Raw genomic sequence first — 16,978 nt, 5'->3', positions numbered from 1 at the left:
ATTCAAATTAAATTTTTAAAAGTTGATTTAATTAAATTAAACTAATTACTACACTTCAGTAGTAAAGAGCATACTGGTAATCCATGCCATGCTCTAGCAGGACAGTGTGTAAAGTATCTCCAATAAATGCTATCAATAACCACAAGAAGCAAGGAGATAGATGACTGTATATTTGTTTTGGAACATTTTAAGAAAACTAACAAAATAATGAGGTTGGCTTGTTGTTCCTAACAGTGCTGGAAAAGTAATAAAAGAAAAGAATGAGATATGGGTTTCAAATTTCCTGCACAAGAACTGTGTAAATGACTGTAAGCGACTGTGCTTCTCCTGAAGGAGATGCTTATCTCAAAGCCACAGGACAGGCATCAGTGAAAATCAAATACAGAATTTCATCTTGAAACCACTTAAATTACAATGCAAGTTGAACTCCTGGTCTTGTAGGATGTTTACTGTTAAACTGGGGGCACTGACTGTGGAACAGTAGGACTCTGTAAGAAGACCCAGTAAAGCCAGGGATATGAAGATTCTGTTGACTGCTTCTTACCAGAGGAAGATGTCTCCCTATTACCAGTGGAAACCAGCATCTTCATTATCAATGGCATTAGCTTTTCCATCCCTGAATGAAGGGGTGTGCCAGGAAACTGTGGCCACCAGACAATACAATGCTGATTCTCTCCAGGACCCTCTCTTCTCTGACTCTAGATCTACAATTAGACCAAAGGATCAGCATGCACATAAAGGTGATGTGCACAGTATGACCCATGAGGATGTACAGTATATTTGAAAAGAACTACTCAAGTTTTATAATATAAACATATAAATCCAGAGAAAATGTGTGGGAGCAGATATTAAGAATATAGGGCAATTCTGGAAGGAATATTGAATTATATTAAATATGAATTTAATAGAGTATAAACCTTAGCAAGTAGCCTGGCTCTTGAAAAGTTCCAAGGAGTCCATAGGGATGACCTCAGCTAGGACCCTGGGCAGTAGACAAGAGGGTACCTTAACTGGCCTTACCCTATAGTCAGACTGATAAATATTTTAAATATCACCATGGAACCTTCTCCCAGCAACTGACGGAGGCAGAGTCAAAGACCCACAGCAGAGCCCTGGGCTGAGCTCCCAAACTCCAGTTGAAGAATTGGAAGAGTGAGAATATGAGCAAAGAGGTCAGGAACACGATGGTTGGCACACCCACTGAAACAGCTTACCTGAGCTAATGGGAGCTCACCAACTCTGGTCAGACAAAGAAGGAACCAGCATAGGACCAAGCTACACTGTGGGTGACAGTTGTATGGCTGGGGCAGACTGCAGGGCCACTGACAGTGGCACCAGGATTTATCCCTACTGCTTGTACTGGCTTTTTGGGAACCCATTCTCTTTGGATGATACCTTGCTCAGCCTATATATAGTAGGGAAGACCTTGGACCTTTCCCAAAACAATGTGCCTTATCCTCTCTGTGGAGTGGATGGGGGGGGGTATATGGAAGAAATGGGAAGGGGAACTTGCATTAGTGTGTATGTTGAAAGGAGATAGTTTGTTTTCTTTTTTAAAAAATTAAAAAACAGGGCTGGAGAGATGGCTCAGTGGTTAAGAGCATTGCCTGCTCTTCCAAAGGTCCTGAGTTCAATTCCCAGCAACCACATGGTGGCTCACAACCATCTGTAATGAGGTCTGGTGCCCTCTTCTGGCCTGAAGGCATACATGTAGACAGACTATTGTATACATAGTAAATAAATAAATATTTTTTTAAAAAAATTAAAAAACAAAAAGTAAAAAAAAGTATAAGTTGAGATTCTGCATTAAGGTTGAAGATTAGGGAAGTTAAGTATTACACATTCTTGCTTCCGTGTGGAAGCTAAAAATGGTCCATAGATGAAGAATGTAGAATAGTGGTCACTAGAAGTGAGGAATAGCTGTAGGGAGCAGGATACAAGAAGTGCATAGTTACTTTTCTATTTCTTTGATGAAATGCTATGATCAATGTAACTTACTGAAATGTTTATTTAGGCTTATAGTTCCAGAAGCTTAGAGCCCATGATGTTGGAACAAAGGCATGTATTTTGAAGCACTATATTGAAGCAGAGAAAACAAGCTTGAAATTGTGTGAATCTTTACACTCTCAAAGTCTGCCTCCAGGGATGCACTTCCTCCAACAAGGACATATCTCTTAAGCCTTCCAAAACAGCACTACCAACTGGAGATCAAGTATCCAAATGCACAAGACTGTAGAGGATATCTTATTCAAACCACCACAAAAGGGTGAATAATGAGCATCAAAATACAGTCACAATAGGAGGAATAATTTCTAATGTTCTACAGCAGAAGAGGGTTACAGTAATTTATTATGTATTTCATAAAGAATGAAGAAAAGAACCAAAAGTTTCCCAATGCACAAAAATGATAAATACTTAAGAAGAAAATTCTAGTTACTCTGATTTAGTATTGCACACTGTATATTTGTTCCAAATACCACATTGTATCCCATAAATATGACCAATTAGTCTCTCTTGATAATAAAAAGAATAAGACATGTTAGAAATTAAACAAAATATATCTCTGAGTATAATTTACCACATATGCATCTAGTTCAAATCCTCTGTTTTTATCATATTTTCTATACTACTACTTAAAATTATCAAGTTTTCTATGTGGTTTTGATAAAAATTTCCACACTCAACCAATGTCTCTACCTACCCATAATCTAGCCAGCTGAGTTCATCTGATCCATTCCTCCACATACTCCAACCACCAAATGAAGCTTGAGTCCCACACCTAGTAGCCAATCTGGCTTGTGCCATCCCCAACCTCCAGGCTCTGGCCAGGACCTGTGTCATCTACTACGAACCTACAAACCCTTTATGTATCCATCTAGTATTTCCTCCCAGCCAGGCCCTGCAAAATATGCAGCAGGGTCTAGACAGGTGAGTTTGCCTGATCCTCCCCACATCCCCAGATCTAGTCTAGGCCCCACATCCAGTGTCTAGGCCTATTTATGACAGTCCTGATCTGTAGCGGCGTAAATGAATGCAGACAGATTGTAAAAAATATATACAGCTTTAATGGGGATTTAGACTTACAGAACCACCGTTCCCGCATAGACCAGGAAAGCAGAAGGGGCGGCTGGGCACACGCCCGGCAGATTTATAGGTAAACATTAAACATTAGCCCGAGAAGGACACGCTCCCTAAGGCTGGGCTTAACCCTACACTGATCTACAAACCATCGGCCCCAAGAACTACATGCCGCCTCTCTTCCCAGTCATGTGCTGCAATCTTCTGCCAGGGACTAGTCAGGTGAATCTACCTGATCACTCCCTCCAAATACCCTTCTCAAATCCCTAGAATAGATGAGGGAGAAGAATCCAAAGTCAACAGCATAGAAAGATCTTCAATAAGGTCATAGAAGAAAAATTCCTGAAACAAACAAAAAAAAAATCCAAACCAAACATATTCATACAGATACAAGAAGTACACAGAACACCAAATTAAGAAGACCAGAAAGAATATCCCCATGGCATAACATAATTAAAATGATGTGGGAGTCCCCTCTGTGTGCTATGATTACCATTAATGAATAAAGAATCTGCCTTGGTCTATTGATAGGGCAGAACTTAGGTAGGCAGGAAGGACTGGACTGAATGCTGGGAGAAAGAAGGGCAAAGTCAGAAAGATGCCATGGATCTGCCACTGGAGATAGACATGCTAAAGCTTTGCTGGTAGGCCAAGACCTTGTGGTGATATACAGATTAATAGAAATGGGTTAAGATATAAGAGTTATCCAATAAGAAGCTAGAGCTAATGTGCCAAGCAGTGATTTAATTAAGTTAGTTTCTGTGTGGTTATTTTGGGGCTAAGAGAGCCGGGCAGCCGGGACAAACAAGCAGTCTCCCTGAAACAATTGGCGTCCATGTGGCCAGCTAAATCCACATAAAACCTGAAAGGGCTTGAAAAGGAATTTTAGATAAAAAAAATAGAGTTTAACACAGCTTACTGCTGTTTGCTGGTGGCAGGCTGTAGCTCCATTAAGAGAGGTTTTCCTGATTCAGCCCTAGCAGAAAAAAATGCCACGTGGTTTTAAAATGTGGCTTCCTGAGCCATGCTGCCAGCACAAACTCTGGCTATGGAGCATTTGAATGGCATTTGTGGGCTCGGGTGTTTGTGTGCCCAACTCAGGGTTGGGAGGAAAGTAGCTGAGACCATGGCCACGGCTTGGTGTTCCCTGCCTGGGTAGGCAGTGGGATCAGGTCTACTAGGCTTACACAGGTAGGAGGGCATGGCAGATTCCTGCTGCCATACACAGAGATGTTTCCAGGCTGAACAATGCTCTGCATGGCAGATTTGGCTGTTACTCAGATAAAAAGGGTTTATGTGCTGTATGCTCATTCTCGGGGTTGGACTGCTGAGTGTGGCTCCTGCCTGGTTGCCCCAGAGCTGACAGTGGTGATGCTTCTACCATTTTAAAACTAGAGAGAGGCGGAGCCAGCATGCAGAGCAGCTGCAATCAAGCTGCTTAGCATTTTAAAAGCTCTTAAAGACAGTAGAGAATCACAGATAATGCAATAAGGACAGATTCAGACATAAAAGAACTCTAAATGGGTCACAGTGTTGGATAAATGCATGCAGGCTTGAGAGAGAGAAGAAAAAGAGTATAGAGAGTTATAAAAAGAAGTAAATGGTTTATAAAAACAAAGTCTTTGAAGAGACAGACTACAGATAGTCATAGATTAAAAGGAGTAAAAAAATAAGCCACATAAAAATGGAAAATTCACAGTCTGGATTATGTATATTATTGTGTTATCTTTGAATTTTTTGACTGTGAATGAGCTAAGTACAGAGAGACATATCATTGCATGGGCTGCTAAGCTAAACCAATGTGTATATTTTAAAGGTATCTTGACTTCAGAATTTGGTTCTAAGGATATGTTGCTTTGGAAAAGAGATTCTTCTTTTGTTTCCACAGAAGATGAGAACCTATGGATTGCTTCCAGACTAATATGGTTTGATGAAACAAGATCCCCTGAAAGGTTGCTGTGAAAACATCCACAAAGAAAATATTTCACCAAATAAACAGCAAGAAGCAGCTTGGAGAGAAATAACTACACCCATATTCCCAAATATTGTTTATAAATGCCTGCTTACATTTAAAGGGATATGCTATAGAGATGGATACTTTGCATTGGTATGGATCTTGGTTTATTTATATAAGTTTAATGTGAATTTTGTTATATGTATAATTGTGTTCTTGATTAAGGTATTGTGTTTGTATAGCTCATTTGAAACTGTAATGTATAATTAATAAATATAGGTTAATATATAATCATCTATAATATTCAAGCTTGTCGTCATGTTAGTTAGATTTTTCTCAATGTATAGAGATATATTTCAGTTAGATAGGTATTCTTCAAATCTTTCAGAGACCTTCAGAATATGGCATTTTAAACGTTTTAATAACTTAGGACTTTCATGACAATGAGACACATCTGCTCCTGGCAGCACTAGCTACTTCAAGAGAAAGATGGGCATTGAAGAGGCTCCTTATGGAGTTTGCTAGCCATTTGGGCAAGAAACTGCTCTTGCCTGAACTGTTTGACTGGACATGCAGGACCCGCAGACAAATGACTGCTAAACTTGTCTAAAGGTGAGATGGTTCTTTGGGGTTCCTACTTCATAAAAGACTCTACTAGACATTCTGCAGGATACAAAAGAAAGTGACTGGCAAACTGCCAATATAGGCAGAACTATCTTTGAAATTTCCTGCTTCATGAAAAAGTCTGCTGGATACTGTGGGTCAGAAGGCTAAAGATGGATGTCCCAATGGTACAGAAGAACTTTGGGCAGTGTGATGTCTCTATCAATTCTAGAGTTTTGGAAGTTGTTTACAATGCACTTTCTGTTTACTTAGGTAATATTATATCCTTCTGGAGTCTTTAGTGGAGTTGAAGAATAGATAGATATTTATAGTTATAGTTTTCCTTAATTATGATAAAAGATAAAGTAGATATAAATATTGTAACTGTAATTCTTGCTTGATACCTGTTTTGTTATATGTAATTTTACTATGTTAAAGTTAAAACCTTCCTTTATTATTTAAACAGAAAAGGGGAGGTGAACTGGGAGTTCCCTCTGTATGCTGTGATTACCATTAATGAATAAAAAAAAAACTGCCTTAGCCTATTGATAGAGCAGAACTTAGGTTAGGTAGGTGGGGAGAACAGGACTGAATGTTGGGAGAAAGAAGGGTGGGGTCAGAGAGATGTTATGGAGCCACTGCCAGAGTCAGATGTGCCAGAACTTTGCTGGTAGACCACATCCTTGTGGTGATATACGGATTAACAGAAATGGATTAAATTAAGATGTAAGAGTTAGCCAATAAGAAGCTAGAGCTAATGAGCCAAGCAGTGATTTAATTAATACAGTTTCTGTGTGGTTATTTCAGGGCTAAGCTAGCTGGGTGGCTGGGATGAACAAGCGGCCTCCCTCCAACATTAAAATACTAAGTATACAGAAGAAAGAATTTCAAAACTATAAGAGATAAGACATGTAACATGTAAAGGAAAACCATGAGAACAATAGCTGATTTCTCCATGGAAACTCTGAAAGCCAAAAGTGCCTGGAGCAATGCATTCTAAGTTCTAAAAAAGCATGACTATCAACCTAGACTGTTGTAACTAAAAAAAATTATCTTTCATAGTTGAAGGAAAAAAGCAAAACTTCACATGATACAAAGAGCTGTAAAACTTTTTATAATCAGCAGACCAACGCTAAATACAGGGAGCAGTACTTCAGCCGAAGAATAAACATAGCCAAGAGACTGTAGAAAGAAAACAAATGAAGCTGTAATGACTGAAACATGAAGGACCACTGAGAACACAAATAGCAACAAGAAAGAAACAAAAACACAATGACTGCAATCAACACACATCTTTCAATAAAATCTTTAAATATCAATGCCCTCAATTTTCTCATCAAAAGACACATACTGGCTGAATGGGTCAAGAAACAAAATCTTTCTTTCGTTTTTTTTTTTTTTTTTTTTTTTTTTTTTAAGAAACTCATGGTAGTTTTAAAGATAGGTACCAATGTAGACGGAAAGGATGGACAAAAGTGCTTCAATCAAATAGGGCCAGGAAGCAAGCACACATTGCATCCTAATATCTAGCAAAATAGACTTCCAACTAAAACTAATCAGAAGTTATAAAAAGGGATCTCATTTTAATCAAAGGAACAATTAAACAAGAAGCTATTACTATCTTAAGTACATATCCAACAGATTCTACTACACCTAATTTCATTAAAAAATGCTACTGAAACTAAAGACACAGACTAACATCAGTTCATTAATTGTAGGTGATTTCAATGCCCTATTTTTTCCAATACACATGTCATCTGGGCAAAAAAATAAACAGAGAAACTTCAGAATTAGTTAGCCTCATACATTAAATGGACTTAACAGACATCTACACAAACACCAGAGGATATATAGTCTACTCAGCATCCCATGGAAACCCCTCTATAACAGACCACATCACAAACCACAAAACAAATCTTAACAAGTTCAGAAACACTAAAAAAACTGCATGTATATCTTACCATGATACAATAAAACTTAAAATTAACAGCAAATTCTAGTAAATACACAAACTTATGGATATTAAACAACTCATTACTGAATGAGTGGGTCAATCGAGAAATAAAAAAATTTTCTTGGAACTAAATGAAAATGAAAACACAACACAAAAACATCTGAGACGTTTCACAAGTAACCGTAAAATGGAAATTTATAGCTTTAAGTGCCTACATCGAAAAATTTCATAAAAATAAACCCCAGTTTAAAAAATACGAAAGAGCAGAAGTAAATAACTTACTGATGTAACTCACAAATTTGGAAAAACAAGAACAAATCAAACCCAAACCCAGTCTATGGATAAATAATAAAAATCACAGCAGAAACTAATAAAACAAAAGCAAAAAATTTAGAAAGAATCAATGAATCTAAGAGCTGATTCTTTGAGAACATAAAACAAGATTGACAGATCCCTGGTCCAACTAAACAAAAGGGAGAAATATACAAGCCAAATTAGAAACAAACAGAAAAACATAAAAAACCAAATAAATTCAGAATATTATAAAGGAATACCTTAAAATATTTTCTCCATTAAGTTAGAAAATCTTAAAGGAATAAATGAATTTCTTGATTCACTCAAGTTACCAAAATTAAATCAAGAAGAGATCAACAACCTATACTAAACAAGGAGATTGAAACAGTAAGCCTTCTGTCTTTAAAAAAAAAAGTTCAAACCCATATGGACTACTTACAGGAGAATTCTACCAGACTTTCAAGATCTATAGGCAGTAATTTTTAAATTATTCAAAAAATGGAAACAGAAGGAAACTTCTTTTAGGAAGTCAGTATTTATATATTACAAAAACTAAGCAAAAGCACCCCCCAAAAAAAAAAACCAAAACACTCCTACAGGCCAAATTCCCTGATGAATGTAGATTCAAAAATCATAAATAAAATATTTACAAATAGAATACAGACATACATCAGAGAGATTGCCCACCCTGACAAGTTGATTTTATCCCCCAGATGAAGGTATGGTATAACATACATAAGTCAATAAATGTGATAAACCACCTAAGTGAACTTAAAAATAAAAATCACATTATCATTTCAATGGATGTCAAAAAAGCCTTTGACAAAGTCTATCATATCTTCATGATAAAAGTCCTAGAGAGAAGAGGACTAGAGGGAACATACATCAGCATATTAAAAAATATGTATGAGAACCAAAGCCAACATAATTCTAATAAGAAGGGAGATCAATACAAAAGGAGAGGGAGGTAAAACTAATATTAAGGATATCTGAAAAAGCCATAAAGAATTATATTATTATTTATCTAGCGTTACATATAATACATAGAAGTCTCTTTCTATATGTGTGTGTAGAGGGTTTAAATGAAAATTTTCCCAACTGGACATATAACGCACCCCTTGAGCCATAGATTGTCTAATAAAAACTTCAAGGCTAAGTATAAGAAGCCCTCCTGAGTTGTTGTCAGGGTTGTCCAAGAGACCCTCAAAACATTATAGGCTACAGATCTTGCCCTTGTTTGCTTCCCAAAGGTTTAAGGCAAGTCCCTATTGCTGAAGAAGCCATATAGGACTCAGAAGATTCAAACCAGTTCTGACCTGAAAGTCTCTGCCTCCTGCATGAAGACCAGCTTCTGGTACCATGCAAGTTTCCAAGGGAAGGAAGCAAACAAGAGTCCTAGCCTACTATAGTATCTATTAACTCCAATAATGACTAGCATGGCATAAAACCCTAAGGGTGCAGTAGTGGCATGCATACTTTTGCACTAACCAGTAGCTCTCTAATTAGACTTAAGACCTACTCAACAAGAGTAAAATCATGCCTAGTACTGAGAACCTGCCCACCAACCCAGGGCTAGTGACCATGGATCATGAAGGAGAACCTACAAACTTCTACTTTACTAAACCAGCATATTTCCTAACTTCATCCTAAATATTTATTCTTATATCCACAGATGTTCATACTTCTCAACCCTCATCAGTGAACTACCTCTGTGCCACAGACAGAGAATGTTACAGAAAAAGCACAACTGATCAAAATGCAGAGTTGTGGAGCTCAGTCCCAAGTGATATGTCTGTAATACAACTCCTGGACTAAAAGTTCAGGGAACTTTACAGAAGGGGTGACAGAAAGATTGTAATAGACAGGAAAAGGAAGTCTGCTGTGAGACTGTGTGTCTCTTCGAAAAATGTCAGGGTAGCTATGTCCACGAAATCTCATCAGCAGGACTGCCTAAACAAAACCCGAACAAGGACAACATGCTAACATGGAAGGAGAAAATCACATGGGGTTTCAACCATAAACAAAGAACTACAGGCAACTAAGGAATGCTGAGAACAGGAGAAATAGTCCTCCCCGGAGAAGAGAACATCAACTGGCTAGGCACTACCAAGTGTTCTGCCCTGAAATCATATACATACAAGTATCATTGTATGGAAGGGGCTGGTTGTATTTACATATTTAGGTACACACACACATACACTGTAGTAGGAGAGAATAGGCCCTTTGTTCATCCCGCCCAGCTAGCTTATGCCTGAAATAACCACACAGGAATTGTATTAATTAAATTACTGCTTGGCCCATGAGATCTAGCCTCTTATTGGCTAACTCTCACATCTTGATCTAACCCATTTCTATTAATCTGTGTTCACCATGAGGTAGTGGCTTACAGGCATGAGTCTAACCAGCATCCGTCTTGGGCAGGCGTCTTGCCACTCTGCCCTTCTTCCCAGCATTCACTTCTGTCTGCTCCACCCACCTAAGGGCTGCCCTATCAAAAGGCCAAGGCAGTTTCTTTATTCAACCAATGAAAGCAATGCAAATACAGAAGGAACTCCTACACCAATACAGACACGTGCACATTTATACAATTAAAGAAATAGAAGTCATGTATCTGAGAGAAATCAAGGGGCTGCATGAAAAGGGTTAGAATGGAAAAGGGGGAAATGATGCAATGATGTAATTTAATAAAGAAAGAATTTCTGCTCCATAAGAGACCTGGCCTATCTAGATCTGTATTCCTATAACTTGGACCAGTGTCTCGTGCCTATCAATCACTTTAAAAATTAGTATCATGGAAGTTTTTCATTAGCTACTTTTCTTATCTGTGTGATAAAATACCTTGACAAAACAACTCAAGAAAAGATAGATTCATTACAGATTCTGGCTTAAAGGGATATCGTCCAGCAAGGAAGGCAATGCATGGAGAAGGAGCGGCACATGGCTATAGTGGTGAGTGGACCAGGGGACAGAGAAAGAGAAATGCACAGTGGCTTTTTTCTCCTTTTCTCTTTTTATTCAGCATGGGACACCAGCTCATAGGATTGTGCCATTCATATTCAGAGCAGGTCTGTAAGAGCCCCTGGAGTCATGCCCAAGCATGCCCAAGCACCTTAGTACTGTGCCTTGCTCTGCACCCTCCTCTTTTTTCAAGATAGTTTCACTATGTAGCCTTGGCTGGCTTGGAGCTTGTTCTGAAGAGGAGCTAGCCTCAAATTCACAGAGATTCACCTGCCTCTTCCTCCCAAGTGCTGGGATTAAAGGTGTGCACCACCACACTCTACTCTATGCTTTTCTTAATCCAATTAAGATGACAACAAAAATCAATCATCACTATTTTCAAACATCCACTGACATAGGTTAAGAGTACAATGAACCACATGTATCAATACCTAGAGTCAACAAGTTCGATAATGTCCCATTTTTCTTTATTCTGCTCCTTCCCCTGGCTCTGTTACTTCAGCATTTAAGACAAATATTGAAACAATCACAGATATTTTAGTGTGCATGAATACTTTGAAAAATAATAACTACTATGACATTACCTCTCTAACAAAATTAAGTCCTTAATGTTTGCTGATCAAAATTTCCTCACCTGTCACATTGCCTCTTAACAGATAGCTGCTGAGTTAGCAAATGGTGAAGAAATGAACCAAGTGCCTGACAGCACCCTTTCCAAAGCATGACGCAGCAGAAGGGCCTTGCTTTCCAAACCTTCAAAGATGGAGAGCCATCTCTTCAAGTACGACTTTATTCATACAAATGAAATCCGAGAGGAAAACTCCTCCAAGTGTATTTATTTAACCACAGAAATGGTGATTCAACTTCCTTTTTTTTTTATTACTATAAGGATGTTCATAGCAAACTGATTCATACTAGCTAAGCATTGGAAACAACCCAAATGTGTATCAGCCACTGAGTAGATAACCAAGCTGTTATATTCATACAATGTATTACTACTAAGCAATACAAAGAATGAAATACACAGTAATATGAATGAACATCACAAATATTATGATGATTAAAAGGGTGCATACTTGGTTCCATCCACTTATAAAAAATTCTAGAGCAGGCAAAATTATCAGAGTAATCATTGTATGTATGTGTGAGGATTGACTGGGCAGGGGTATGGCAGAACTTCTCGGAGTGATGGTAATTTTTTTTAGCAGCTTTGATTACAGGCATGTATAATTTCCAAAGCTTGTTGAACTGTACACTTAAGATTTTTGCATGTTTCATATGCAAATTTTACTCACAAAAGAATACATATTTGGTGGCTATATACTGATGTTTGCTCTTTGTTTTTAAATGAATAGAAAAAATAAGATGATCCAATGGAAAACAGAAGGAGGGTTGAATATAACGACAGGAATGTGATAAAGCTGTACAAGATGTTAGTGGTAGAACCCAGGGTATTACAGTTACTAACAATTCTTCCAGCTCTGATAGTTGTTTGAAAGGTTTTCTAATGAAATGTGAGTTTGAAGAGATGGGAGGAAAGGGACGCTAGCCTGCTAGCACAGATGACCTGTTCCTTACATTCCTGCTAGCTGACTCTCCCAACTGAGATGATGAACTGACCTCCACTCCCGGTCCTTGTGTACACTGGTAGCTTCTTGGCCATATCCACAAGGATCTGCTTCTGGACCTCAGGTCTCTCTTCATTTTCATAGCGTTCCTTGTCTGAATAGGACAAGTGGAACTGGAAGCAAAACAGGCAAGGATTTACTTTCTCAGGTTCCCAGAAAGGATTAAAAGCAACCATAACTACCCAAATGAAAACATTTATTATCTGTCCTTGAACTCCAAATACCAATTTGTCTTACACATTTCTTTGGCCAAGAATCTTATGAGATAGGTGGCATTCTTTTTTAAATAACAAAACCCCCCAGAATGCTTAGACAAATTAAGTATCTTATTTATTGTTGCACTCAATCAACTTATAAGTAGCAAAGCTGGTCCTGAATGTACTAATGTAATTCCAATATTTACACGCTTTCCACTCCATTATGCCATGTATGACGGTATATACAGTTGTGTAATACATTGCTGCCAGGATCCCATCAATGAGTAGGCAGACTTATTGAGTGTCAATTGCTTTTTCATAGGTTCATAATGCTGATGACACTTGCAGGAAAGCTGGATGAAACGGCGTGTGATATTGCCTGCATAATTATAATTTTGCAAATGGGTAGAAATTTGGATACCCTCACTAGTTGGTACAGAATATTTTTTTTGCCAATTTAATGCTATATTTTGCTAATCTTGCCTAAGAAAGCCCAATTATTTTTTTCCAAGTAATATGGATCTGAAAACTTTTCTTTAGTCTACACAAAAGGGTAGACAGAGGTGAAAAAGGAAAGGCTCTATCGTGGGAATTTCCGGTTTAAACCTTATTATCATGAACATAAAATAGGAAATCACTTTGGAAAATTAGACATTCTTGATCTAAACTTTCACCCTATAAAATAAAGGAAATAATACATACTTCAGAAGATTGGTGCAAAATTGCTGGATAATAACAAGTAACTCAAAGTATCATTTAGAACTCCAATTATTAATTATTTAAATCTATTTGATATTCCAGTCATTTGAATTTTAATTCTTTTTTATTTTTAAAACAATCTTATTTTGCATACCAATCCCAGTTCCCTCTCCTTCCCATTCTCCCACTTCCCCCTACCCTCTTCCCACCCCACCCCCATCCATTCCTCAGAGAGGGTGAGGCCTCCCATGGGGAGTCAACAAAATCTGTCACATGACTTGAGGCAGGATCAAGGTACTATATTGTACCTACTGTGCTTTCACTCAGAACATTCACAGCTACTACTGATAATGAACATCTATTCATGACTTCATTGGGCCATTTGGGTATTCTCTTGAAACACCTATTTAAGTATTTTGTTCACTACAATAATTAGGTTTTTAGTCAGTTTCCTTTGAGGATGAGGTCTCTCATGGGTTGGTCATGGTCCAGTGAAGGCCACACATGCAAGAATATATGAGTAACATAAGCTATACTTGGTGGGTTTAATAAAAAGAGGAAATGAGTGAGTGGGTGGGTAGGTCAGGGATGATGGCTCTGGGAGGAATATGGGAGGTAGTAAATATGGTCACACTTGTATGAAATTCACAAACAACTAACAAAAATGAAAAAAATCAGGTTATTGTCATTTTATGCTGAATTGTGGCAATCTTTCATATATTATAGATTCTACTTTTTGTTGAATATTTTTCTAACAATCTGTACCTTTCTTTCAGTCCTTTTATGGTATAGTTTGAGGGACAGAAGATCTTGGTAAGAGTGTGGATTTATACATCCAGTTTGGAAAACTTAAGTACGATTTCAAGTTGAATGCATGTCCACACTATGACCTAGCAATTCCACCCCTAGTTACATAGTCAACATAAATAAAAGTGTGTGAGTGAAACATGCATTTAAATATGCCAAAAGACATATACAAGAATGATCAGACTAGGTGTGTGCATGTACATACATACATATGTACACACACACACACTAAATAAATGTTAAAAAAATAAAAAGTGAATTTAAAATAGACCCATACCCAGGGCGCATTTATTGCCATTCTCAATCAGAGTGAGAATTAAATGGCCTCCTGAGGATATGTGGAAAGGCATTTGAAGCTGTCACAATAAATATGGTACATTTATAAGCATTTAATTCTTAGCCCTGAGTTCTGCTGTGCACTAGGTAGATGCATCCTAATAAGAATGCCTTAAGTAAATATTATAAATTGATAAAAACAAAACCTCTTTATTTTGTTAAATACAATTATACTAACATGAAAATGCAAATTTTTTAGATTTTCATTTAAATTTTGATAATTGAACGTAGTGCCTTGTGGCAGTGCTTTAATCTTTGAAGTATCTGGTGACTGTGACTTTCTCACGGGACGCTGCACTACTTGAGGGGCACAAGCAGAAGTTGTTTCCATTTAGATGTGATAAACACACTGTGGTCACTCAACAAATAGTTTAGAACAAGCTGTCTGGCAGAGAGCATATTTCTGGCACTAACTAAGCCTTATTAAGGATTATAAAGCAGCGAGCTAATAAGAGCATTCTGGATGAGACAACTAATGACAGATTGGAATGTTGTGATCATTACACAAATTAATATTGTGGCTATTAAGTAGACCCAAAGAACTCTCCTTCCTTTTTTTACAAATTGAAAATGATAAAGATGTAGTCATAAGCATTAGGCATTTGCAGTACTTGATTAAAACCTACCATTATTTCATCAAGTTTAGGTCTATAAAATTCTCAGCCACTTAGCCTTTCTACTGACCTAAAAGCTTTCATACATAACATGAAGGGGATACTTAATTTTTATTAAGCTAAAATTAATATAATATGGTATTTTATTTATAAGGTACATTTTATACTGCACAATTTTGCAGCATTTAACTTATTCATGCTGTGGTGCAAACAAAACTACCTAGTTCCAAAACATTTAATCACTCCAAGAGGAAATCCTTTACTTACTAAGCTGTCATTTTTTTATTCCTTTATCTCTAGGCAGACTACAACCAGTATCTGCTGTATGGATCTCTGTCTATGAATTTGCCTTCAAAACAGTATGGCCTTGGGTGTTTGGTGTCTTTCAATTACCATATTTCAAGGTACATCTATGTTATATCATATGTCAGTACTGCATTCCCTTTTATGGCCAATGGTATTCTGGCATGTGTGCATATACAGTATACATACAGACATACTGATACACAAGGAAGACATACAATACTTCCTCCATCTATTTTTCCAAGGATGAATATTTGGGTCATTTCAATCTTTTGGCTATAGTGCTTACTGTTGCCATAAAGATTTGCAAATATGTATTTACTCGAATGCTCACTTTTGATTATTTTGAGTATATACCCATGAATGGAACTTTTGGGTCACATGGTAACTCCATATTTAACCTTATGAGGAAAAGTATAGGTATTTTGCATAGCAGATATACTGTTGTGGAATACTAGTTTAGGATGTGTTCCATTCATTTATGATGTGAATATTTGTCTAATAATGCAAAATGTGCTGCATTCTTTTATGTTGCAATTGTTTAACTCTGTGAAGCTGTGTTACTTTGCCTATCTAAAACACCTGATTGGTCTAATAAAGAGCTGAATGGCCAATAGCCAGGCAGGAGAGGGATAGGTGGGGCTGCCAGTCAGAGAGAATAAGTAGAAGGAGAAATCTAGGATCAAAAGAAGAGTGAGTATCGAGAAGAAGAGAAGGAAAAGAGGACACCAGGGGTCAGTCACACCGCCACACAGCCAGCCATGGACTAAGAAGGAAAGAAAGATATATAGAATAAAGAAAGGTAAAAAGCCCAGAGTCAAAATGTAGTTAAAGAGAAACAGAATAATCTGAGTTACAAAAGCTGGCTAGAAACAAGTCAAGCTAAGGCCTGACATTCATAAGTAAGAATTAGTCTCCATGTGTTATTTGGGAGCTGGGTAGCAAGCCCCCCAAGAGAAAAACAACCTAACTACAATCTACCATTTTATATTTCTAGTCAAATTTGGAGAATTGTGAATTCTTTGCATTCTTACCAATATATGCTATCTTTCATTCATTCATCTGTTCATTCACTTAATGGTTTCCTTCTTGGTGGTTTTGGTGTCTAGATTTGTATTTCCTTAAATTAGTAGTGGTGCTTATGAACTTTTCATGTCCTTAACAGAAAATTGTATATATTATTTGGAGAGAAATAGCTAGTTAAGACCTTTCTGTATTTTAAAATTGGGTTATCTTTAGTTGCTGAATTATAAGAATCTTTATGTATTCGGAGCACTGGATATAAGAGATGTATGAAAATACTTTCTTTAACACTTTGGGTGGTCTTCTTACTGTTTGGTTTATTTTCATTCGGCTAATTTTCTTGTCTTTCTTTTCTTTGATGTTTGGCTTTCTACTCTTCATTAAACAGTTCTCTAAAACATCAAAATAGATTATTGAGATGTTTATTCTTTTAAATGCGTTTCCAATCATAAATTTTCCTGCGAGCACTGCTTGATCATCTCCTACAATTTTTATTATGCCACGTCTCATTTTCATTACCCTCAAAGTAT

The 16,978-nt window shown here is 37.2% G+C and overlaps 1 protein-coding gene across 2 annotated transcripts in view; it reads right to left on the bottom strand.

Annotated features, from left to right (window-relative positions):
- Positions 1 to 16,978, bottom strand: part of Zdhhc15 (zDHHC palmitoyltransferase 15) — a 107,156-nt gene that overhangs the window by 38,330 nt on the left and 51,848 nt on the right. For both annotated transcript variants that reach the window (XM_075958579.1, XM_075958580.1), the window contains one exon: positions 12,462 to 12,582. In XM_075958579.1, the coding sequence (XP_075814694.1) occupies positions 12,462 to 12,582 (121 nt within the window). The remainder of the gene's footprint in view (positions 1 to 12,461; positions 12,583 to 16,978) is intronic.

This window comes from Microtus pennsylvanicus, chromosome X, assembly GCF_037038515.1.
Source record: "Microtus pennsylvanicus isolate mMicPen1 chromosome X, mMicPen1.hap1, whole genome shotgun sequence".
Lineage (NCBI taxonomy): Eukaryota > Metazoa > Chordata > Mammalia > Rodentia > Cricetidae > Microtus > Microtus pennsylvanicus.
The sequence above is the reverse complement of the archived record's forward strand: the minus strand, read 5'-3'. Positions and strand labels throughout refer to the sequence as shown.